The sequence below is a fragment of the Leopardus geoffroyi genome, chromosome C1, assembly GCF_018350155.1.
Source record: "Leopardus geoffroyi isolate Oge1 chromosome C1, O.geoffroyi_Oge1_pat1.0, whole genome shotgun sequence".
NCBI lineage: Eukaryota > Metazoa > Chordata > Mammalia > Carnivora > Felidae > Leopardus > Leopardus geoffroyi.
Window position 1 is genome coordinate 41,253,569 of NC_059328.1, and position 24,937 is coordinate 41,278,505.

Here is a 24,937-nt window from a genome sequence, read left to right on the forward strand (position 1 = left end):
CTTTCTATAAAAAGTCCTCACGGTGCCCTATATCTCTCAACTTCGTTTCCTACTGCACTCTCCCTTGCTCAGCCACTCTAGGCCTCACTGCTGCTCCTCCAACAGGTTCCTCTCAAGATCTTCCACTGATTACCCCTTCTTCCTAGAAAGTTCTCCCCCCAGGTATCCATATGGCTCAATCCCTCATCTCTTTCAAGTCTTTGCTCAACCATAACTTTCTCAGTGAGGCCTTCCTCATCAAGCATCGCCAGTACCATTACAACCACCTCCCTTCCCTAAGTCTCCTTCATATATAGCAATAATTTTATTCATTTTCTAGAACAGCTTTACTAAGATAAATATACTGAACAACTCACCCATTTAAAGTGTACAATTCAATGGTTTTTAGTACCTTTACAGAGCTGTGCAACCATCACAATTTCTTTTAGAACATTTTCATTGCCCCAAAAAGAAACCCCATACCCACTAGCAAGTCACTCTCTATTTCCTTCCCAATATCCCCAGCCCTAGGCAACCACCAATCTACTTTCCATCTCTAAAAGCTTTGTCTATTCTGGATATGGAGAACCATTCATGCACCCCTAAAAATAATGATATCTTTTTACTAACATACCGTTCAAAGACCCCAACAATCATTCATCAGAGTAAGAATCTAAGAACAACAAAAGAAAAACTTAGAAGGTTCTGAATTACACACGACTTATACAAAACAAGGACGTCTACAATAGCCCTTATAATGTGCTAGGTATTGGTCCAGGCTCCTTACATACATGAATTCATTTATAATCCATATGACTGATCTATGAAGTAGGTACTATTGTTAATCACATTTTACAAATGAGAAAACTGAGGCACAGATGGGCAAGTACTTGTCCAAAGTTACAGTTAACAGGTGATGGATTCAAACTAGGTTCTGATTCTAGAGTCTGAGCTCTTAATCACTAAGCTATACACAGTGTCCACAGATCAAACTTTCACAAGTACACCACTATTTCTTAAATACATGTAGATGCTTCGGTGATTAAATAAAACATTGAACAATGCTTTTTTTTTTTTTTAATTTTTTTTTTCAACGTTTATTTATTTTTGGGACAGAGAGAGACAGAGCATGAACAGGGGAGGGGCAGAGAGAGAGGGAGACACAGAATCGGAAACAGGCTCCAGGCTCTGAGCCATCAGCCCAGAGCCCGACGCGGGGCTCGAACTCACGGACCGCGAGATCGTGACCTGGCTGAAGTCGGACGCTTTAACCGACTGCGCCACCCAGGCGCCCCTGAACAATGCTTTTAATAACTGATTTTTACTTATATTTTCTCAACCAACTGATTAATCTAAAAGTGCAACTACTATCATGATGCTTTCTTTAAAAAGTTCCTTTAAAAGGGCCAACACAATAGATGATCATGAAACTCTTCTTGTGCGTAAATTCCATGAGTCTATGTGATCATAGATTCGTAATGGTAAGCTCCACTAGTATTTTATCATTAATTTCCCAGAATGCCTAATATTTTTTCATGCCTAAATTTTTAACCTTGCCTATACTATTAACTGAACCATACTCAAAATGAAGATATTGTTTTAGCTATGCACCTGGCATTGGCCCTCAATAAATACATGCTAGTTTTCATTGTCCTTTCCTTGACTCATGCTTTATTTTTCTGCCTTTGTTTCTTCCTATTACAAATGTCCAACTTTCTTAAGAAAACAATTCATTGTAAAGAAGAGTTCTTTAGTTACTCTGCTATAAAATACATAATGGCTCCCTCTTATCTGTGGGATAAAGTAAAACTGCCTGCAAGGTACATTAGAACCTTTAATTCTGGGCCCCACGTTATCCTTTCTCTTCTACTACCCTCTTTTCCTTATATTCACCAGTGCCCCAGCCTCAATACACCATCTTCTTTCTCCAAGACACAATATACTTCAATGTCCCTGTGCCTTTTGCCTAAGCCATTTCTTCTTCCTTGAGTGCCCTTCCATACCATGATTATCTGGAAACACTATTCATTCTTCAAAGCCAGGTCAAATTTAATCTCCTCGGACTCACCTTGAGCTTCCTTTACTTATGTTCTTACAGCAGTTTGTACCTAACCTCTATTACCACACTTACTACACTGTATTATAGTTACCTCTAGATAATAAGCTGCTGAAGGACAAAACCAATGTCTCACCTTTCTTTGAGGTTCCGCAATCTAGTATAATGCTAGCACATTCCAGATGATTAATTAAACAATGATTTGTAAATATCACAAAGTTTCTAGTACCTGGGAGAAACTATTGGAAAATGTGCCTGAGGTTGATAGAAAGAAAGGATTTTATGTTCTTTTAACATGCTGTGAAAAGCTTCACCCTGTATTTAAACTATAAGTAAATATTAATAGTAGCCTCAAACTGACCTAATAAATGGTTTTTGTTAAAATACCACCTAATTTCTGTACTGGTTCAATATTTTTATAGTCTATAGACCAAGACTGATCTGACATTTAAAATCTCCATTACTGTATATGGAAATAATCTTTACTGCTTTAGCATTTTACTGTAGCATATACCTTTCTTGCATTTTTAAGCGTTTATATTTGTGCTTTTTTACATAATATTATGTACTATTATTTTTTTTAAGAGAGAGAGAGTACGCAAGTTCGGGAGAGGGGCAGAGGGAGAGAATGGGAGAATCTCGAACAGGTTCCATGATCATCCTGGAGCCAAAATGGGGCTCAGTCCCACAAACTGTCAGATCATGACCTGAGTCAAAAGTAAGAGTGGGATGCTCAACCACCTGAGCCACCCAGGTGCCCCTATATGCTTACTCTTCAGGAAGGCAGCTTCACTTTAACACAGTAACTTGAAAAACTACAGTGGATTGAAAATTTCTTATAAGTCAATTATAAAATATTTTTTAAATGCCACCTGCAGCTCTAAAGTAATTTTACTGGTTTGAGAATATAATCCATCATAAATACCTTACTTTGGTTATAAAGTTATTATTATATAGTTTATATATAATGATATGCTGGCCTAAAAAGCATTTTTTAAGAATCCTGTGGAAAAATCTTTTTTCTTTTTCCCCTTAATTAAAAATGTTCAGGGGTGGGAAAAGGAAAAAATATCTGTTACCTATTCCCATCCTCAAACACTCTAACTTCCCAACCTCTCTCAACCTCCTGCCTCCCCCCTCACCCCCTACCCACACCAAATCTTGGACTTCATCTCTAATAATACCTAGATGTTATAAATAGATATAATTTTGATGTCTCTACTTTTATTATGAATCTAATTAAAAACAAAATTTACCTTAAAAGGGTCATGTAATGTAAGAAAATGTCTAGGACCTAATGTTAATTTTTAAAAGCTAAATACAAAGGCATGTACAATATAATCACAAATAAATATAAAACCATTTATGTATATTCATTTAAAATACAGCAAAATGTTAACAATGGCTCTCTCTTGCTGAAATTGTAGAGTTTTTTTCTTTTTATATTTTTCTATATTTTATAAATTATGGACCAATTATTACTTTCATAATCCAAAAATGTCAAGTTTGCAGTTTAAGTATCATATACCTCTGGTGGTTTCACACCAGTATAAAAATATTCAGATGTAGGGGCGCCTGGGTGGCTCAGTCGGTTGAGTGAACGACTTCGGCTCAGGTCACAATCTCGCGGTCCGTGAGTTTGAGCCCCGCGTCGGGCTCTGTGCTGACAGCTCAGAGCCTGGAGCCTGTTTCAGATTCTGTGTCTCCCTCTCTCTGACCCTCCCCTGTTCATGCTCTGTTTCTCTCTGTCTCAAAAATAAATAAACGTTAAAAAAAAATATTCAGATGTGACTGAATTTTTATGTAAAAGCTACCAATAGTAGGATTAATACTGGTTTCCTTTAATAAACTGAACTATTTTTCAAAACTAGTATTTTTAGTGAGCCACTTTGAATACACCCTTAGAAGACAAATTTATGCAAGAGGAAAGGGAATAAACAAGCCAATATAATATTTATTCATTCTTGACCTTTCTCTTCCACGGAGCAAAGTCACTTAAATTTCCCAGCCTCACTTCTTAGCTGCAGTAAAAAGCCACTTAGTAACATAAAAGTATAGACCTCCAAGGGAAAGGTTACTGAGAAAATACCTCACATTAGTATCTAAGCTGGATAGATGTCCACATCAAAACTAATTATAATTAATGTTTCTCCATGTCTATTTCTAAGTATGATAAAAGATCTCTTAAAAAATTCCAACACTAGCTCATACACAAAAGCATCTACTTTTTCAGTAAGCAGATTTAAAATGATTAATTTGCACAAAAGCAAAATGAACAGATGCAAACATACACACTACAAGAATAAGAATCAAATTTCACTGCAAAATTACTTGTAAGGCTACCACCACTGCAATACAATTTCCACATCAACATCAGTATCCAGATAACCTGGGCTATCTTATTTTGGTATAGATTTGCTTACCCTGAGACTAAGTGAAGGTAACAGATACACATCTCCCAAGGATCCTTACCCACCCCTCACCCCTCCAAACCCCCACCTCACCCTCGACCAGGGCAGTGGCAGGCTCTCCTAACAGACAGTATCTTCCACTAAACTATGATAACTGACTCTTAACTTTAGGGTAGCCCTTTGGGAAAATCCTCGTCTGTGCACAACCTCAGCACTATCAAATGCCATCCCATGAAGTAAGCGACTAAAGACATTTGCAGAAGCCTTCCTAGTTATGCTCTACTTTCCGTGATCATGCTCTACTTGCCTATCTGTTCCATCAACAGAAGAAAGGAGAATAGCAGCAATTAGAGAATGGCAAGAATGGAGTGAACAAAACTACAGTAACACAGTGCCAAGGTTTGTTTTAGAAAAATACCAAAGCAGTCACATCAAAGGTTCCTCATCAGGGAAGGTATCTTGGCTTTATTTAAAAAGAACTTTCGGGGCGCCTGGGTGGCGCAGTCGGTTGGGCGTCCGACTTCAGCCAGGTCACGATCTCACGGTCCGTGAGTTCGAGCCCCGCGTCGGGCTCTGGGCTGATGGCTCAGAGCCTGGAGCCTGTTTCCAATTCTGTGTCTCCCTCTCTCTCTGCCCTTCCCCCATTCATGCTGTGTCTCTCTCTGTCCCAAAAAATAAATAAACGTTGAAAAAAAAAAATTAAAAAAAAAAAAAAATAAAATAAAAAAAAAAAATAAAAAGAACTTTCAAGGAAAATGTCCTGTTTTCTAGAAATCACACAAGGTACTGAAAATGATAAACTCATTCCCATCCTTCTATATCCCATGAAGTGCTACAAAGGTAGTGAAAAGAGAATTTAAACAAATAAATAAAAACTCTTTGCTATATTAAAAGACTAAAACAATTCATTTTAGCAACTCAAGTCAGTTGCACAACTGAAGAAGTAACTTCAGTATTAACCTAAGAAGTATTGGGGCACCTGGGTGGCTCAGTCGGTTAAGTGTCTATCTTCAGCTCAGGTCATGATCTCAGGGTTTGTGAGTTAGAGTCCCACATCAGGCTCCCTGCTGGCAGTGTGGAGCCTGTTTGGGATTCTTGCTCTCTCCTCTCTCTCTCCCCCTCCCTGCTGGTGCTTTCTCTCTCAAAATAAATAAAGAAAAACCTTAAAAACAAACAAACAAACAAACAAACAAACCTACAAAGTGTTAACAACATGAATACTTTTGCATCTGTTTCATATAAAATAGAGCAAAATATAAACAAAGATAGCACTAACTTATGAATAAAACACTTACTTAAAAACCCCAAAGCATATATACTGACATGTATTTATACTAGAATACCTGAAGAAGAATTATTAAAGAGAACAGGGGGAATTTTACATATTTTGGAAATCTTATAAAAATGCTATTGAATTGCTTTTAAAAATTCTATAGACTAATCCAAAACTAGAAATAATCAGGTACATTCATTATGTTGGCTTAATTTTCTTTTTTTTTTTTTAAAAAATTTTTTTTTTTTTTTCAACATTTATTTATTTTTGGGACAGAGAGAGACAGAGCATGAACGGGGGAGGGGCAGAGAGAGAGGGAGACACAGAATCGGAAACAGGCTCCAGGCTCCGAGCCATCAGCCCAGAGCCCGACGCGGGGCTCGAACTCACGGACCGCGAGATCGTGACCTGGCTGAAGTCGGACGCTCAACCGACTGCGCCACCCAGGCGCCCCTGTGTTGGCTTAATTTTCAAAATGGAAGTTATAGGAGTATTCTTTTTTAAGTTTATTTATTTATTTTGAGAGAGAGAGGGAAAGAGACAGGGAGACAGAGGATCCCAAGCAGGCCCCATGCTGTCCTTACAGAGCCTTACACAGGGCTCGATCCCACAAATTGTGAGATCATGACCTGAGCCAAAATCAAGAGTTGGATTCTGGGGCGCCTGGGTGGCGCAGTCAGTTAAGCGTCCGACTTCAGCCAGGTCACGATCTCGCGGTCCGTGAGTTCGAGCCCCGCGTCGGGCTCTGGGCTGATGGCTCGGAGCCTGGAGCCTGTTTCCGATTCTGTGTCTCCCTCTCTCTCTGCCCCTCCCCCGCTCATGCTCTGTCTCTCTCTGTCCCCTAAAAAATAAACGTTGAAAAAAAAAAAAAAAGAGTTGGATTCTTAACCAACTGAGCCACCCAGGCACCCCAGGAATATTCTATTTTATTTTATTTTATTTTATTTTATTTTATTTTTTATTTTGAGAGAGAGACAAAGAGAGAGAGAGAGTGTGGACACACACACACCCACACACACACACCCCACACACATATAAGCGGGGAGGCACAGAGAGAGAGAATCCCAACCAGGCTCCGCACTGTCAGTGCAGAGCCAATATGTGACTTGAACTCACAGGCTGTGAGATCATGACCTGAGCCGAAATCAAGAGTAGGACACTTAACCGACTGAGCCACCGAGAGAGAGAGAGAGAGAGAGAGAGCGCACGTAAGCAGGGGAGGGACAGAAAGCAAGGGAGAGAGAGAAAATCCCAAACAGGCTCTGTGCTTATAGCTAGCACTGTGGGGCTCAAACTCATGAACCGTGCATGAGATCATGACCTGAGCCAAAATCAAGAGTTGGACGCTTAACCAACTGAGCCATTCAGGTGCCCCAGGAGTATTCTTAATATAAAAAAAAGTTATCAACCGTAGAGCAAGACGTTTAGGTCAAAGAACAGAAAGGCAGTCTATTAAAGTAGGTGGGTGTTAGAAACCTCATCAACAGCCTGCCTTTATTTCCCAATCATATGCTTCCCAGCATGTTCTAAGAGCATTATCGCTAGGAAAAGAATGTTGAGCTCATGTATCTAATTTTACTTCCACCCAAAATAAGTCCTTCCTCTTCATCTAAGAAAAAAAAAAACTAAGTGATTAAAATGAAGAAAAATGGGCAATTACTATCAATTACTGAACCTTTATTGATAAAGTATAACTAAGTGGGAGCTTCTTTTGCATGAGAATAGCATAAACAAGTATGAACTCTATAGAAAAGTCTGACTGTTTGATACCTACCATGCTCCCAATCCTTTCTATGATTTCTGGGTGTGTCTTGTCCTATTTTTAAATTTTATGCATAAAACTGAAGTTTATTCGTTTCTTTTGTCAACAGCTTTCTTAAATTTATCTCTATCTAATAATACATTACCAACTATACTGAAAGATTTGTTCCAAGGTACAATTTCTTAGCTTAAGGAGTTTACAAGAGAGGCTGGAAGATACTGAATCATACACACTACACTAGCATAATAAGGTAACATACCGGACATACCATAAAAAGTGAATACACACTCCTCTGGGAGTTCCAACAAGGAAATACTGATGTAGACTAAGGGACAGAGAAGGAAAAGTTTTATTTAGACAAGTGGTGGGATTTGAGCTGGGCTTTAAGGCACAGGCAGAATTCACATAAGCAGGGAGATAGGGAACATTCTAGATCACCACAACAAAAGATGTAAGTGTGGAAATAAGAGAATATGTAGGGCACATAGTTTAGAGGCAGACAATAAAAAAACAAAAACAAAAAACAAAAAACCAAGTAGTGCAGGAGGAGGATTTGTGTCTCATCTTTTTTTTTTCTACCTCCAATATACCCATGAGATACGACATCCTCCGATCATTAACCACGGCAGTGGGCAGCAGTAAAGATTTTCACATCTGAGAGTCATGATACTAAAATTGGTTTAGGAAGAAAAGCAAGAAGAAGATGGGCAAGAAGAGCACTTATGATCTGACTTCAAAATTTCAGATGTTAGGTAATAAGGGTGGCAATAATGAGAAAGAAAACACTGATAGAAATAGGAGAGTCTAAAATTGAAGCCAATTTTTTTTTTTCAACAAAATGAGACTCATTTCAGACACACTGACTTCAAAATGATAAACACCAAAATGTCTAACTGGAGATGTGAAGCTGGAGAGCAGAGAGCTTGATAAATATTTGGGAGTCACCAGCATATGGATGATAGGCAGCATGGAAAAGGAAGGAAACAAGGTGAGAGCATATGTATCAGTCAATCTCTGCAAAGGCAACAGAAAGCAAAAGGTCAGTGAGGCAGGAGAATATCCCGGAGAGCACAATTCAAGAAAGCAGGAACCAATGCAGGAAAGGCCAATAGATTGGGTCATATGATTATTCTCAGTTCTGGGAAGAAAAATTAAAGCACACTGGTACAGGTAAACAGCATACTACACAGGATTACTGAAAGGCTAGAAAGAGGGAAAAAATGGCCACACAAAGAAAAGGAAGGAAGGAAGGAAGGAAGGAAGGAAGGAAGGAAGGAAGGAAAGAAAAGGAAAGGAAAGGAAAGGAAAGGAAAGGAAAGGAAAGGAAAGGAAAGGAAAGGAAAGGAATGAAACCAGGTTGGTAGCTAAAGTGGCAGCAATAGCAGAAAAAAACAAAAAAAACAAAAACAAGGTATTTTCAAATTGGTGAGTCCTGTGTGCAGATAGCCCTAAATAAAGATAGGAGTCAGAGGAGGAAGAGCTTGACAATAAAGGAGGGATAATAAGGAGATGACAGTAGGGTATAGAATACTACTACTAATCAGAACATTTACTGAAATTTTACCTGGTACCAATCACTCTGTGAGGCCCCATAACTGCATCATTTCATTTTATTCCTACAGCAACTTTAAGTGTTTGGTATTTTTATTATCCCATGTTACAGAATAGAAAACTAATATGTAGTGATTAAATTACTTACTTACAAACCTACGAAGAGCCAGAATCAAAAACTGAATTCAAGTTTGTCTGATACCAGGTTATTCCTACAAACTTCTATGCAACACTGAAGAAAGCATACATGACAGGGCATTCCTAATTTGTTTACTCAGAAGAAAAATTTTAATAAAATTGTATGTAGGCAGTTTAAGGTAGGAAAGAATGTGGGTCTGCTTTCTCCCCTTAACAAACAAACAAAAGCCCAAACCATATACATTTAAGATAGAATGGACTTTTATAACTTTTTCCCATTGGGTTACTTTGGGTCTAATTTCTCCCTAGAACTTGATAAACTAGAAAGACTGCTGGTTTATCATATGTGTTAACAGTGATCATTTCAGTAAATAAAATTTGAAGTTAATTGCTGCTTTGGTTTTCAAGAAAAAAATCTTGAGCTGAAAGTTTTCAAGATGGTAGTTCATAGGACTATAGACAGGAAACAAAAATTTATAAATTAATTACATAGCAGATTTTATAATTTACCTGTATTAGGAAGACTACAGAGCTGCAAAACAAAAAAGAACTAGTCTTTTGGCACTTTGGTCACATGTAAATTTGGTTTCTGTGCTTAAGATATGAGCTCATATAATTACTACCTATGACTTTATAAATATGGAGAAAAGCAATCAAGTTTGGATTGGGCAGACATTCACTGATAGGTCAAAATTCCCTTACTTTCCTCCTGATATCTTCATTTTGACATTTCTCATTAGTGCCTACATTAGAAAGTGGGATCAGAAAGCAGGGAAGTTCAGGGGCACCTGGGGGGCTCAGTTGGTTAAGTGTCCGACTAAGGCTCAGGTCACAATCTCACAGTCCACGAGGCTCTGTGCTGACAGCTCAGAGCCTGGAGCCTGCTTCAGATTCTGTGTCTCCCTCTCTCTCTGCCCCTCCCCCACTCACGCTCTGTTTCTCTCTCTCTAAAATAAATAAACATTAAAAAATTAAAAAAAAAAGAAAGCAGTGAAGTTCTTTAATTTTGCTATTAATTAATAACTCTAGCTAATTGCCTTTTGCCAGAGAAATTAGAAAATAAAGCACTAGGACTTGGGATTACTTACAGATTTTAATTATCCATCTTATTCCTTAGTCTGTGCTTCATTAATGTATAAATCAGAGTTAACCAACAGACAATGAAATCTACTTATTATCAGTTCTTGTAAGCTGTCTTGTGCTTCAGAAAATTGAAAATAATCACTAAAATGCAAAGTTTTAATTACATGTAGATGTCATTTATCCATGTCATTCTTAATTTAGTGTTTCATTACCATGTATAATACAGAGATACCTGTTTAGGGGTGGAATGAATAATAAATCTAACATAAAGCTTTAATCCAATGTTCTTTTTTCAATGAACTTATGTTCAAACATTACAACTTCATCTGTACTAAGCATGCTCCAAGATGCCTTTTATTTACAGCACCTGATCAGAAAAATTAAATAATTTAGACTCCTGCCAATAAGACATTTTGGATTTAGCAAAGCTTACGATTTAACATATACCTTACCATAATTTCTAAGTGAAAAAGAACAAAGAAATCATGAAGAAATTTTGACTGATAACAAAACCTCTCAAGTGGTAAGAAATCAAATATTCAAGGATAGCCCACTTAACCTAAAAGGAACAATATAAATTCTAGTGTTGTTCTAAATCAGCCTTTTAAAAACTCACCTCTTCAAAAGACGCAGTAGGGAAAAACCAACAAGTAGATGTACACTAATAACAAGATATTGCCTACTGCAAAAACCTTTGTACTTTGAAATACCATCTGGCTAAATTTAGAAGCTGTCCAGTATTATATCAGTAACTATATCTATCTCTTCAGATTGAGGAAACATAGATTATTTTATCTTCTATTCTTAAGTTATTTTCAGCAAGAACTGCTTAAAGTCTGTGACTCTTTTGCATTTCCTAAGAAGCTCAAAAACTGCACAAAAATAACATAATTGAAGTAACCACCCCTCATTTCAGTACCACAAAGGGAAATATATTAGTAATGATCTCTTGACTTTTCCATCACCTTTAGGAAAATTTCCATATATATAGTAAACGTAGTAATCTAATAAAATAACAAACTTGTAACAAGAAGTCTCTTTGGCTTCTTCCTCATTATCTCAGTAAATCATTCTTCCCACCCAGACATAGTCCATCTGATAGACAATCTCTGGTGTATGTCCTACATCAAAACAAAACAATGGATCTACTAATTTAGAGCTTTCATCCATTGTAAACTATCAGCACAAGCAGGGAAATCCAACATATAAGTAACATGTTTTAAAAGGCCCATCCGTGAGCTCTCTTACTGGCAACTGATAACAGTGCTTCTATGTCCAACCTCCTGTATGTACTGGAATAGCATTCAAGAAACAGTGGTCACATGCATTGTTTACTGCTCTAAATGCAACACTGCCAAATTTTCTATATTTTTAATGTTTGAAATACCCCTTTTTGTACCATTTCTTAATCAAAAATTGAGGTTTTATTTTCTTTTCTATTTGTAAAATGAAGCTACTTAACACAGCACTTAGTGAAAATGAATTAAATCTCTTTATGCTAAAGTTTAAGATACCCTGGCTAATTAACTTACAAAATGCTATTTTAAATTGTTTCAGTTCCCATCCTACCAGTATTATGAGAAACAGCCCTTTAAAAATACTAGGTCTCCTAGCTAACAAAATTTCACATTCATAAAAACCAATTTGCCTTTTGATGATGATGGTGGTGACAATGACAATCTCACTCATTTAATTTTATTGGTGTAATAATATTTACATCGTAAGTCATTCAAACTTACCTTTAATAATATAATATGTAGGCAAATATTATCTTAAAAATACTTTCAAAACTAGAAATTTATGCTGAAAAATAATGCTTTCTCATCGCAGTGTAATCTTTATAGGCCAGAATTCAGAGAAAAAGAATCATTTTGCAAAAGGCAAATATTTATATTATATAAATAACAGGTTTTCCCTAGACCTACTCATCAATACCACAACCATCACATAGTAAATGACCCTATACATTTAAAATGAATCCTAAATCAGAAATAGAATACTCAATTTTACAGATCATTTACCTGAACCTCGCTTGTCCTCTGTTTAATAGTATCTTCTTTCTCCTTAAGGTCCTGTTCCACATTATTCTTTTCCCTAGAAGACCAGCAAACAATGCAAGAATATTTGAGAACATCAGCTACAGCCGGTATGGTTATCCATCCTCCTAATCCTGAATCGCTTTTTAAATACATAGTGAAACATTCAATTTTTAAGCGAAGGGCAGATTTTTCCACCCTCTTTTAATTATTTATGGAATAGAAATCAATATGAGCTCTGTTTGTAAAAAAAAAAAAATGCTTTCTCACTAAAATGTGGTGAAAAGAGAATAGATTAAAAAAGGAAGAGGAGAAAAATAATCAATGAAACACTCAGGTTTCACTGATCTCACTGTTGCTATGGAAATAATGTCCAATGAAAACCGCTGGTGAAAAAAAGGAGGGGTTGCATCAGCTCTGTAAGCTTAACCCTTAAGTACCACCGTCAAATCAAATGAAAATGGCTAATAGAAATAGCCAACAATATTAAGGAAAAGGACATTTATTGAAGTGTTAATTTCCCCTTAAATCACTGGTGTGTACCAATTTTAGAATGAAACAACATAGAGAAAATGGAAAAGACTGTCAATACACAGGCCATTTGCTCTATGAAATACCGCTCTGCTTAAAAAAGCTATTTTAGGACCACTTATCAATTCCAACTGATCAAATACATAAAACAACGTATACGAAGTAAAAAAAAGAATCATATGAGCATTTATCTCTTTATATATTCTTCAGATCAAACATACCAGGATCCACTTCTACTTTGAAATACCATTATCTAAATTCTCATATGCTTCCATCAGAGCTAGATTTCTAATGAATCAGTCTTAAACAACCTTAGATTCAGAATTACTATAAAGCTATTTCTTTTGATGTAGTAAGTTTAACTGCCTGTTGGTACTGAAATCACACACACACAAGGACTTGCTCCCTTCATTTTTTCTTTTCTTTTCTACAAAGTGAGAGAGAAATCCATAGAATTCTGAAGCAATACATTTTTGGGGTGGGTGTGCAAAGGTAAAAGAAGGCCACATGAAGAAGGGAGGAGGCATTCACTAAGTCCTCCAGACTAGTACTACAGAGTTTCTCCTTAGAGCTTCAGGACTGTATTTCAGTTTCATCCCAGACATCACCCAAATGTAAGCTCAGGCTCCATTAAGCTGTAGCATAAAGAAGAGTGGGAAAATTATACCAGAGGGGATACCTAAGGGTCAATATTAATGCTACATTTATATTTCTGACCTATTTGAGGTGATATTTTAAACGCAGAAAAAATCAACTCTTTTGGAAATACAGGCACAATGTTCCTAAGATTTGTGAGGGAGAAAAAAAAGCACAAGAATAAAAGCTGTTTGTATACTGTTACTTTTAAACACTTGAGATGGCTCACTAACCGCTTGTCAGATGGTTCACAATGTGGGTCACGATGTTGTGGAGATTTTAAACAGTCCCTTACCATGCGAATCATTGTGGCAGCCTGTTCCTCCCATACCTCAATCTACTTATTATGCAAAGGTCATCCCCCACTTCTAACCCTTATAAATTTAGGTAACATTAAAAAATAGAAATCACAGGAAGAAAAAATCTAAGTATACCACACATATTCTGCAAGCTCAATCTTGGAAATTTTTTCTTTCCTCCTTATGTGAACAGAAGAGTGTTTTCATTCCTGCTGCAGCATGTCAGAGGTAAGTCACATGAAAAACTAGCCCCCTCCCCCAATCCCAAATTCTCAGAGGCATTCCACACAAGGTCGCTATCAATTCTGCCCCTTGTTTCTGACAGTAGCTAGTAACAAAAATAGAAAACATCACACAGTATCATAAACCAGCAATATAGCCACTAACGTGTGTGTCTGCATTCAATCCATTCTGCTTCTCTGTTAACTCCTATTACTGACAGTGTCTGCTCAGAGATCAAGTGTGCAGGCAGGAAAACAGGGCTGCAAGAAAGCAGTGAGCTGACAAAATGTAGCCAAGACAGAAGAAAAAGAGAGCAAAAAACAAAAAAAAAGAAGCTCACTTGGTGCAAAATGGAAAACAGATTAGAAAGGACTGTCAGCTCTAACCAGCAAATATAGTCTATGTTTGGGTAAAATGGAAAAAGTTTAGAAGGTACAAATTTTTCTTCATAATTTTGGGTGTGGGAATGAGGATAGCAGTGGTGATATCTCCAAACATATCATGAAGATCATTTCAAACTATATAATAAATATGGAATCTTAAGGCATTAATTCTCATAGTACTGAGATCAGTAAAATTTTTTAATCCACTTTTATCTAGTAAAATTCTGGCCTCATGGTAACTTCTTTATTATCAAAATCAAGTAGTGTAACATACATTACTAAACAGAAAATTAAAAAAAAAATAAAATCAGTTATACTACCTTCTATAAAACCATCACAATTGAAAATCTATCCTATAAATTAGACTAAAGATCAAATAATTTTCTCATTAACTTAGATTAGGATTTCAGGGATGCCAGATTGCTATTCTGTGGTATTCCACAGACTCAACTTCTATAGCTATCCTTCCCATTTCAGGCAAGTAAAAATACCTAAATATATTCAGGTGCACAAAGGTGCTTAGGTACTTGGTCATATATTTTACATTCCCTTTTTTTTTCAAATAACATCACCTGTTTTTCTACAGGTGATGAATGCACAACTATACAAAGCATTCTGTTTAACAGTAGTAATTCAATAACCTAATTCTTTTCAAGATTCAGTGCCACAATAAAAAAATATTTATATGCAGTTTCCTAAGGAGTCCACCAATATATGGGGATAAGACAGATGTAAGATATATTTCAAAAATAGGTGTGTGAGCATTTTTCCCAAAGCACTACTCATCTTGGGTGACAGGAAAAGCTATAGCCTTCAGCTTAGTAACTTCCAGAAGGGAAAAGAAGTGATTCTACATACCTTCTATCTTAGACCATCTCTTTGACCCAATTCACTCTCAAGATCCTGGCACATCCTAAAGAATCCACAAATACCAAAGCCAATATCTCCCTGGTTTCTAAAAGCTGCCGGTTCTGATTTGATGGAAACTAGTATGTGAACCAGCAAGAAAAACAAAGCCCAAGATAAGCTTTCAGAAGCCTGGATAACTGTATAAACCTACATAAAGTAGTCAAAACCTATTCCCAAGAACAAGCAAGTTCGGGGAACCCGAGTCCATGCAATTCACTTTCATTTTCCCAGGCTCTGTTTAATGGCAAGAAGGGAGTGAGCCATCTGTCTTAATTTTGATATAATACCAATACTGTCAGAGAAACAGGATTAAGTCACCTTCAAAGCCCTTCCCAGAAACAGTTTTATGTCTTTTTTCTGAACATAAATACCCATTCTCTTCCAACCAGAGAGCAATAAAGAACAGAAACTAGTTGGAAGCCAAAAATCAGTTAGTTAGAACTCATGAAGGTAACTTTTTTAATCCTGAAACTTACTTATAAAAATCTTTTTGTGGGGCGCCTGGGTGGCTCAGTTGGTTGAGCGTCTGACTCTTGATTTCAGCTCAGATCATGATCCCAGGGTAGTGGGACTGAACTGTGTGTCAGGCTTGGTGTTGAATGTGGAACCTGCTCAGTATTCTTTCCAACTCTCTCTCTGCCCCTCTCCCTGACTTACACAATAGAATATGAAATGAAATGAAATGAAATAAGAAAATAAAATAAAATATTTTGGGGCACATTTTGGGCTTTTATTATTAAGTAGCTTAACTGCCAATAAATCTATCAAAAAAACACAGAAAAGCAAGCTATTCTCATTACTCTTGTTACTATTCTCATTACTACACTATTATTCAGTAAGGCATTTAAGGTCTTATGGAGGACAAGAAAATAGGACTAAAAACCAGAGACTAAGATTCTAACCTGGCTCTGCAATGAAACTGCTTTTGTTTTTTGTTTTTGTTTTTCTTTTTTTTTTTTGACTCTGATTATCACATAACCTTTCAGAGCCTCAGCCTTAATTTTCATTATGCAGATGCTAATATCTCTACCATCTTAAGAGTTGCAAGGTAAATTGTACAAGATATCATGTAATTAGGAAAAAAGCAGGCTTTGAGCCTATGCTGTGCTCACTTTTTACTGATAACATTAACATTACTTAGAATTTTAAATAACATTGGCGGAGTAATTTTTAAATTTCTTAAAAGGAATTATGGGTTGCAAAAGATTTTAGAAAACACTGATCTAATGTATAGAATATGTAATGTAATCACAGAAATTTCTGCCCCCTAAATCTTGCCTAATATTCAAATAACTATCTCTACTTTTAGAAACTCATTATATGGTTTTCAAAGCAAAAGATTTGGCATTAAATAGTCCAGAATTCAAATACTGGCTCTATCACACGGCAGCGTACTTAAATCACTGTAGAACAACTATTTGTTCGGGCTGACCTTCCCTTCTCCTAGGACCCAGCAATCTTTCTTTTAGGAGACTGTTCCTCTCTTTCTCCCTCAACTATCACCTTTCTGCCCATACAGTTCAAGTAGACAAGGCCACCTCTTTACAGATTCAACCTCTCTCAGCAATGATTGGCCAGGGATTGGCTCCTGACCAAAGCTTAAACAGTCACAGTACACCAGCTCACCATCACAGGGATTATTCAAGAACAGGCCCATGACCAAAGACAAGGCAGTCAGGATGCCTTCATTTGGAACTAATAGAAAACTATGGTAGGGGTGCCAGGGTGGCTCAGTTGGTTAAGTGCTGGACTTCTGATTTCAGCTCAGGTCATACTCATGGTTTGGGAGTTTGAGCCCTGACCATTGGGCTCTGTACTGACAGCATGGAGCCTGCTTGGGATTCTCTCTCTTTCCCTCTATCTCTGCCCCCCACATATGCTCTTTTTCAAAATAAACCTTAAAAATAAATAAAATAAAAATTCTTTAGAAAATTATTATTGCCACTACTGTATCTACAAGTACTACCTTTACAACAATAACTACTGCTATACTACTACTACTACATTACTAATTATGAAAACTACCATTTATTAAGCCTTTACTACAGGATAGATGTTATGTGATAAGCACTTTACATGGATTATCTCATTCATTCTTAGGAAAAAGTATTCCTGCGAAATGATGAAGGTGGGCAAATGTGAGTCCAGGAGCTGGGGACATTTGTTGTCCCTGCCTAATGAGTAATAAAATTTTTACATAAAAAAGCTGAGGTGAAAGGCAGGTAGAGATTTCCCGGTAGGGTTCAGGCTCTGGGTCCCTTCACCCCTTGTGATGGTTAATTTTATGCATTAACTTGGCTAGGCCATGGTACCCAGGTATTTGGTTAAATACCAGTCTGGCAGTTACTATAGAGATTTTTTTTTAGGTGAAATTAATATTTAAGAAGGTAGACTTTGAGTAAATTACTCACCACAGTATGGGTGGGCCTCACCCAATCAGTTTAAGTCCTTAAAAGAAAAAAAACTGAGGTTCCCCAAAGGAAGACAGAATTCTATCTCCCAACTGTTTTTGGGCTTGGGCTGCAACATTAACTCTTCCCAGAGTCTCTAACCTACCGGATTGTCCTGTCAGATTTGCCAGCTCCCACAACTGTGTAAGTCAATTCCTCAAAATAAATTGAATATAATATCGACCTTATATAACACATGTAGGAGTTGTTGCAAGGAGTGAAAAAGAATATACATAACAAAACTCCCTATGCAACTTTAAGACCTATCTACTGATTCAACAAACACTGAATCCTACTTACTACATACTGTCACCGTGCTAAACCTTAATGATACAAAAAACAATGAGATAGGTACTTGCCATTAGCAGTGTATGTGAGGGATTTGGCAGAAAAATATAAAAAGAAAGTCACAATGCAGTGTACTCGATGCTAGAACAGGCAAGCACAAGGTGCTGTGGGAACACAGAAGGTAGGCACATGACTGTCCTTGGAGAGGGTCAGAAATGGCTTGCGTAATCAATCAGTGAAGGCAGATCATTAACTGCAAAATAAGCTGTGCAGATACTAAGTGCTATGTATATCAACAGAAATTACTCCAGCCTGGGAATGCTTTGTGAAGGAGGTGAGACTTCAGCTAAGCTTTGAAGGAAACAATGAGTATTAGATAGAAAAATGGTATTTCAAAAGGAAAGACAGCTTATGCGAGAAAACACATGGGATATCAGCAAAATGGCAGACTAAGAGCAAAGAAGACTAAGAAGAAATCTTCCTAAATTTGATAAAATACACCAATCTACAATCCAAGAAGTTCAACAAACTCCAAGCAGGAAAACCCAGAAACCCACACTGAGATACATTATAATAAAACTGCTTAAAGACAGAATCTTGAAAGCAGTAAGAAAGACCTGTCACATACAAAGGATCCTCAATAAGATTATCAGTAGATTTCTCAGCAGAAACCTTGAAGGCCAAAAGGCCATGGAACAACATACACAAATGCTAAAAGAAAAACAAAGAAACAAACTGTTAACTAAAAACACTATCTGGTAAAACTGGCCTTCCAAAATGAAAGCAAAGTTAAGATATTTCCAGATAAACAATGGCTGAGGACTTCCTCACCATTGGTACAAGGAATGCTAAAGTGAGTCCTTCAGGTTGAAAGGAAAGGATGCTACTAAATGTAAGTGGAAGCCATATGAAAATACAAAAATCTCCAGTGAAGGTAAATACATGGACCAGAACAAAACCCATTATTACTGTAATTTTGGTTTGCAACTCCCCTTTATATTTTCTACAGAATTTAAAAGACAAATGTGTAAAAAATAAGAAATCTGAGAGCATATACATAATGTATAAAGATGTGATTTATGACATCAATAACATAAAATGGAGAGAATAGAGCTTATAGGAATAGAATTTTATATGTCATTAAAGTTAAGTTGCCATCAAATCCAATTAAATCATTCAGTTTGGGATGATGAAAAAGTTCTGCAGATGAATAGTGGTGATAGTTGTACAAGAACATGAATGCACCTAATGCCACCGTATTACATGCTTAAAAATGGCTAAAATGGGTGTGAGACCTGCAATGATTGGTCTCTGCACTGACAGCGCTGAGCCTGCTTGGGATTCTCTCTTTCCCCTCTCTCTCCAGACCTCCTTCTCTCCTGCTCATGCTCTTGCTCGCTCTCTCTCTCTCTCAAAATAAATAAACTTAAAAAAAATGGCTAAAATAGTAAACTTTGTGCCATGTATATTTTATCACAATAAAAAAATAAAGAAAAAAAAAGAAAGCGCAGAGGTGAGAAAATTCTAGATAGTAGACTAACTTATCTAGGATGAAGGGTTCAGGGTGGTAAATAAATAAACCTGGAATGGAAGATCAAGGTAAGACTATAAAAGAACTTCAGTACCACGTAAAACAGACTTTTAATATAGAGGCAAGGGGAGTCCTTAAAGGTTTCTGAGCTGAGCTTTTTTGAACTCCAAATGGCATTTACCACATAGCTCTTCCTTCTCTGCTGGCCTCTGTTCTGAAGAAGAGGAGAGGAAATAGAGACTCTTATTGCTCAGAAAACTGATGACAATTGCTAAAAAGGTAATAGAACACTCTGACGCTGCTTATCTTGAGAAGTGCCAGAAATCTTGAGTTAGAGTAGAGTAACAATTATAGACAGTTGAGGAGAAAGTCTTGACTTCTAATTCAAGCCAGTCTGAAAGTCAGACAGCATTTCACTCCAAGAACTCACAGTGAGTTGATAAAAACTTGAGTTACAGTTTTGGAGTAAAGACATTAATTTGTACCTTAAGTATTTAATTTCTCTACAAGTTGCCTTAAACATACAATCTCTATCTGACTATATATTATTTCATTCATTCAACAGTTATTGAATATCTACTACATGCTAAACAAGGATTAAAGTTAGGCCCCTACCTATAGCTTGCCGGGGAAACAAACATAACCATTAATTATAAAACTGCAAGACAAATGCTATAGGTATTATGGGAATAACTAAATTAATTCTGAGAGGCTGTTTTAATGAGTTTTACTTTTGAAAAATAAATTAGAGAAGATATTCACAAAGATAAAATTACTGAAAAGAAAGCCTAGCTAGAACCAGGAAAAACACAAACTTTGGAGTGTGGCTCACATGACCACTGCCTCGTCAGTGGCAGAATCTAACATGTGATGGTTCAATTTTTTTTTTTAAAGGAGAAATAAAAGCTTATTTTGCAAACCCCAAATAATTAATTTATTCTACTTATCTGACAAGACAAAAGGAGACGGAAACAGTAAAAGAAAAAAATGTAAAACAAGGCCTTAGTTTTCCTAATTATAAAATAAGGAGGGGCGCCTGGGTGGCTCAGTCAGTTAAGCGTCTGACTTGGGCTCAGGTCATGATCTCACAGTCTGTGAGATCAAGCCCCGTGTTGGGCTATGTGCTGACAGCTTGGAGCCTGGAGCCTGCTTCAGATTCTGTGTCTCCTCTTTCTCTGCTCCTCCCCACCTCATGCTCTCTCTCTGTCTCAAAAATAAATAAACATTAAAAAATGTTTAATAAGCAAAATATTAAAGTTGACAAGGACTAATTTATATTACATCTAGAAAGACTTCAGTACAATGCCAGCACACAATAAGTGCTTAATAAATGTCAACTGCCTTTATTTATTTATTTATTATTATTACCATTATATGATTTACTAGTATAAAGGTACATTTACTGGCTTTTTGAAAGTTTCAATCAAGCATCTAGAGTATGCCAGTTAGAACTTAAATAGATGGGTAGAGACTCATTTCTAAATCCTTCAGGAACTGAAACTTCTTAGTAGATACTTTTGTTTCCCAAAGACAGACTGTTAACACATCTTAAAAATTATTGCTCTCTTGAGGCACCTGGGTGGCTCAGTTAGTTAAGCGTCCAACTCTTGATTTCAGCTCAGGTCATGATCTCGGTAGTTCATGAGATCAAGCCCCGCATTGCGCTCTGCACTGACAGTGCAGAGCCTGCTTGGGATTCTCTCTGTCCCTCTCTCTCTGTCCCTCCCCTGGTCACATGCATACACTCTCTCTCTTTCTCTCTCAAAATTAATAAGCTTTCTCTAAAATGTTTATTTATCTTTTTTTTTTTTCAACGTTTATTTATTTTTGGGACAGAGAGAGACAGAGCATGAACGGGGGAGGGGCAGAGAGAGAGGGAGACACAGAATCGGAAACAGGCTCCAGGCTCTGAGCCATCAGCCCACAGCCTGACGCGGGGCTGGAACTCACGGACCGCGAGATCGTGACTGGCTGAAGTCGGACGCTTAACCGACTACGCCACCCAGGCGCCCCTAAAATGTTTATTTATCTTGAAAGAGAGAGAAAAGAGTGGGAGCAGAGAAGGGACAGAGAGAGAAGACACAGAATCCAAAGGAGGCTTCAGGCTCTGAGCTGTCAGCATGGAGCTTGACACGGGGCTCAAACCCACAAACCATGAGATCGTGACCTGAGCCAAAGTCAGATGCTTAACAGATGGAGCCACCCAGCGCCCCTCAAAATAAATAAACTAAAAAAAAATTACTGCTTTCTTAAACCAGGGAAGAAAGAACCCCTTAATAAGCTACCAGTGCCACAAAATAACGCAAGCAAATGTAATTTCTACAGACTACAACTGATTGAGACCAGATCCAAAAGAAATACAATGAAAGTCACATATGTAATTTTAAATGCTCTATATTTTAAGAGTAAAAAGAAACAAGTAAAATTTATTAAAATACATTTTATTTAAGCCAGTATAGCCAAAATATTTACATTCCTTTTTGGAATCCAGTACATTTCACACTAATAGCACATCTTAATTTGGATTAGCTATATTTCAAGTGCTCAGTAGCCACATGTGGCTGGATTAGACAGACAGTACAGACTCAAACTTTATCAGGGAGGATTTCAAATAAGGGAAGTCTCCCTAAATAAAGGTTTTAAATACTGAGCCATGCACTTTGTGTGAAAATTAATTAGACGGACTCCTTATTACCAAACAAAAGCACACTATAACCTAAAGCTTCAATCATTCAATCAGTAACACCATTGCTGAGGTAATCACAATTGAGATCAAGGAGTACCACAAATCTTTACAGGGTCAGAAACAGGCCAGGTTGGATCATATAAGCAAAAGAGCTCCAGATACAATAGTATAAGCAATGCTCTCTTCAGAGCTAATGGTTCCTAATGGTATTTGAACTTAACTAGACCAAAGCATAATTTTTTTTAAAAAAAATTCAAACTGGGGGCACCTGGGTGGCTCAGTTGGTTAAGTGTCTGACTTTGGCTCGGGTCATGATTTCACGGTTGGTGAGTTCAAGCCCTGCATCGGGCTCTGTGCTGACAGCTCAGAGCCTGGAGCCTGCTTTGGATTTTGTGTCTCCCTCTCTCTGCCCCTCCCCCACTCACACTCTGTCTGGCTCTCAAAAATAAATATTTAAATAAATAAATAATTCAAACTGTATGCTAACACTGCCTTAAATAGGTTTTTTTTTTTTTTTTTTTTTTTAATTTTTTTTTTCAACGTTTATTTATTTTTGGGACACAGAGAGACAGAGCATGAACGGGGGAGGGGCAGAGAGAGAGGGAGACACAGAACCGGAAACAGGCTCCAGGCTCTGAGCCATCAGCCCAGAGCCTGACGCGGGGCTCGAACTCCCGGACCGCGAGATCGTGACCTGGCTGAAGTCGGACGCTTAACCGACTGCGCCACCCAGGCGCCCCTAAATAGGTTTTTTTAATATTTTATTTATTCTTGAGACAGAAACAGAGCATGAGTGGGGGAGGGGCAGAGAGACAGGGAGACACAGAATCCAAAACAGGCTCCAGGCTCTGAGCTGTCAGCAGAGAACCCGATGCGGGGCTCAAACCCACGAGCTGCAAGATCATGACCTGAGCCGAAGTCTGATGCCCAAATGACTGAGCCACCCAGGTGCCCTTGCCTTAAATAGATTTTTAAAAAATCAATTCTTTAATATGAGTGAGTTAGAGATCTATATATTTAGGAACATGGATTCTGGCTACCTGACTACAAAGTTCCAGTCTCTCTTCAACCAGGGAATGAGAATGTTCATTCAGCTACTCCAACCAATGTTTGCTGAGCACCTATTCAGTAAATGTTGTGCTTTAAGTGCTGAGCTGGGAATTGGGGATGATGATGATGATGATGATGACAACTATGAACACGTACTGAGAATTTATCACATTTCAAGAAAGATATTAAGCATTTTACATGGTATTAGTCATATTTCCATTTCACAGATGAAGAAACTGAGGCACAGACAACTAAGTTACTCGGCTAAGTCATGTCACATGTCAAACTACACAATCTAGTTAGAAAGCCATGCTCTGAAGTAATATACTATGTTGCCTCATTAGAAATAAGAGACAGTCTCTGCTATCACACATAGTTCACAATCTACTGGAGAAAGAAATATAATTCAGTATTATAAGTGTTCTGAGAAAAGGAAATTGAATGCTCTCCAAGCTGAGGTAGATATCAAGGAAACCTTCCTAGAAAAGAAGACTCATGTATTCTTCATCTGAAAAATCAGGATAAAACTACTTACCTGCTAGTGATATTGCAAGAACTGAATTAGAGAAATTATATAAAGCAGGCATAACACAATACATAATGACTATCATCGTAATTACCTATCTTGTTTACTGGTCCAAAACCAGGATAACAAACTGGCCTGACAGGATGTAGCTTTTACTTCCTGATGTTCTTGCTAAAAGGACAGAGACAGGAAGGAAGTAGAAGCTGACAGAAGGCAAATAAATATTAACGCCTGCCTCAGCACAATTCACCACCACCACGCTATCTTAGTGACTGAAGCAAGTTTTGATTTTTCACTGTCAAGAACTTCTCTATTTGAGACACTTTACTTTCAGAGCAAGGGTTCTTAAAAATGGATTCATGGATAGTTTTCAAGGGTCTGGGAACTCCTGAAATAAATGCAAAATGGTATACATGGATACACATGTTCTTTGGGGGGCAGGGGATAGAGTCTAAAAGCCTTCATCGGACTCTCAAAGGAAATCCCTGACACAAAAACAGGTTGTCAAAATATGAAACAACAGCCCAATAACCTAATGCCCCTGTGAGGATTAAAGATCCTTTTATCTGTAAAATCCTCTTCTACAGTCTTCAAAAGAAGCTATTATTCATATCTTTTGCCCTTTCATCCTTTAATATATGGCTCCTAGTCTGTCATAAACTTGGCAGGAATTAAGTCTGGGAAATATTCTAATATTTATAACATACTTTGATTTATTCATTCAACCTGCTAACCTATAATGAGATTTTGTTGTGTCAGATACTGTGCGCCTTAACTTCTAGACCTATCCAAGTAAATAGGACATAGCCCCTGCCCTGAAGGAGTTCAAATTAAGGAGGGGGGACAAAAGGACCACAATAAAATATGGTGAGTATTATTACAAAGGAATAAAGTTTCTAGAAGTAGAAAGGGAAAAAAAGCAATTAGCAATCAAGATTTTAGTGGTTTGACAAAGCAGATGATATTTAAGCTGGGTCTTGAAGCACAAGTTAAAGTTTACAAGGTAAAAGCTGTGCTCAGGCAAAGGGGAACAACTGGATGAGAGGCAAAGAAGAATAAAAATGTGTGGCATGTTGACATGAGAGGTCCACCCACCACATGACTGGAGAAGAGGAATGAAACCAAAATGTAGAGCAC

The 24,937-nt window shown here is 37.4% G+C and overlaps 1 protein-coding gene across 4 annotated transcripts in view; it reads right to left on the bottom strand.

Annotated features, from left to right (window-relative positions):
* Positions 1-24,937, bottom strand: part of EPS15 (epidermal growth factor receptor pathway substrate 15) — a 148,452-nt gene that overhangs the window by 48,818 nt on the left and 74,697 nt on the right. For all 4 annotated transcript variants that reach the window (XM_045477343.1, XM_045477346.1, XM_045477342.1 and 1 more), the window contains exon 13: positions 12,275-12,347. In XM_045477343.1, the coding sequence (XP_045333299.1) occupies positions 12,275-12,347 (73 nt within the window). The remainder of the gene's footprint in view (positions 1-12,274; positions 12,348-24,937) is intronic.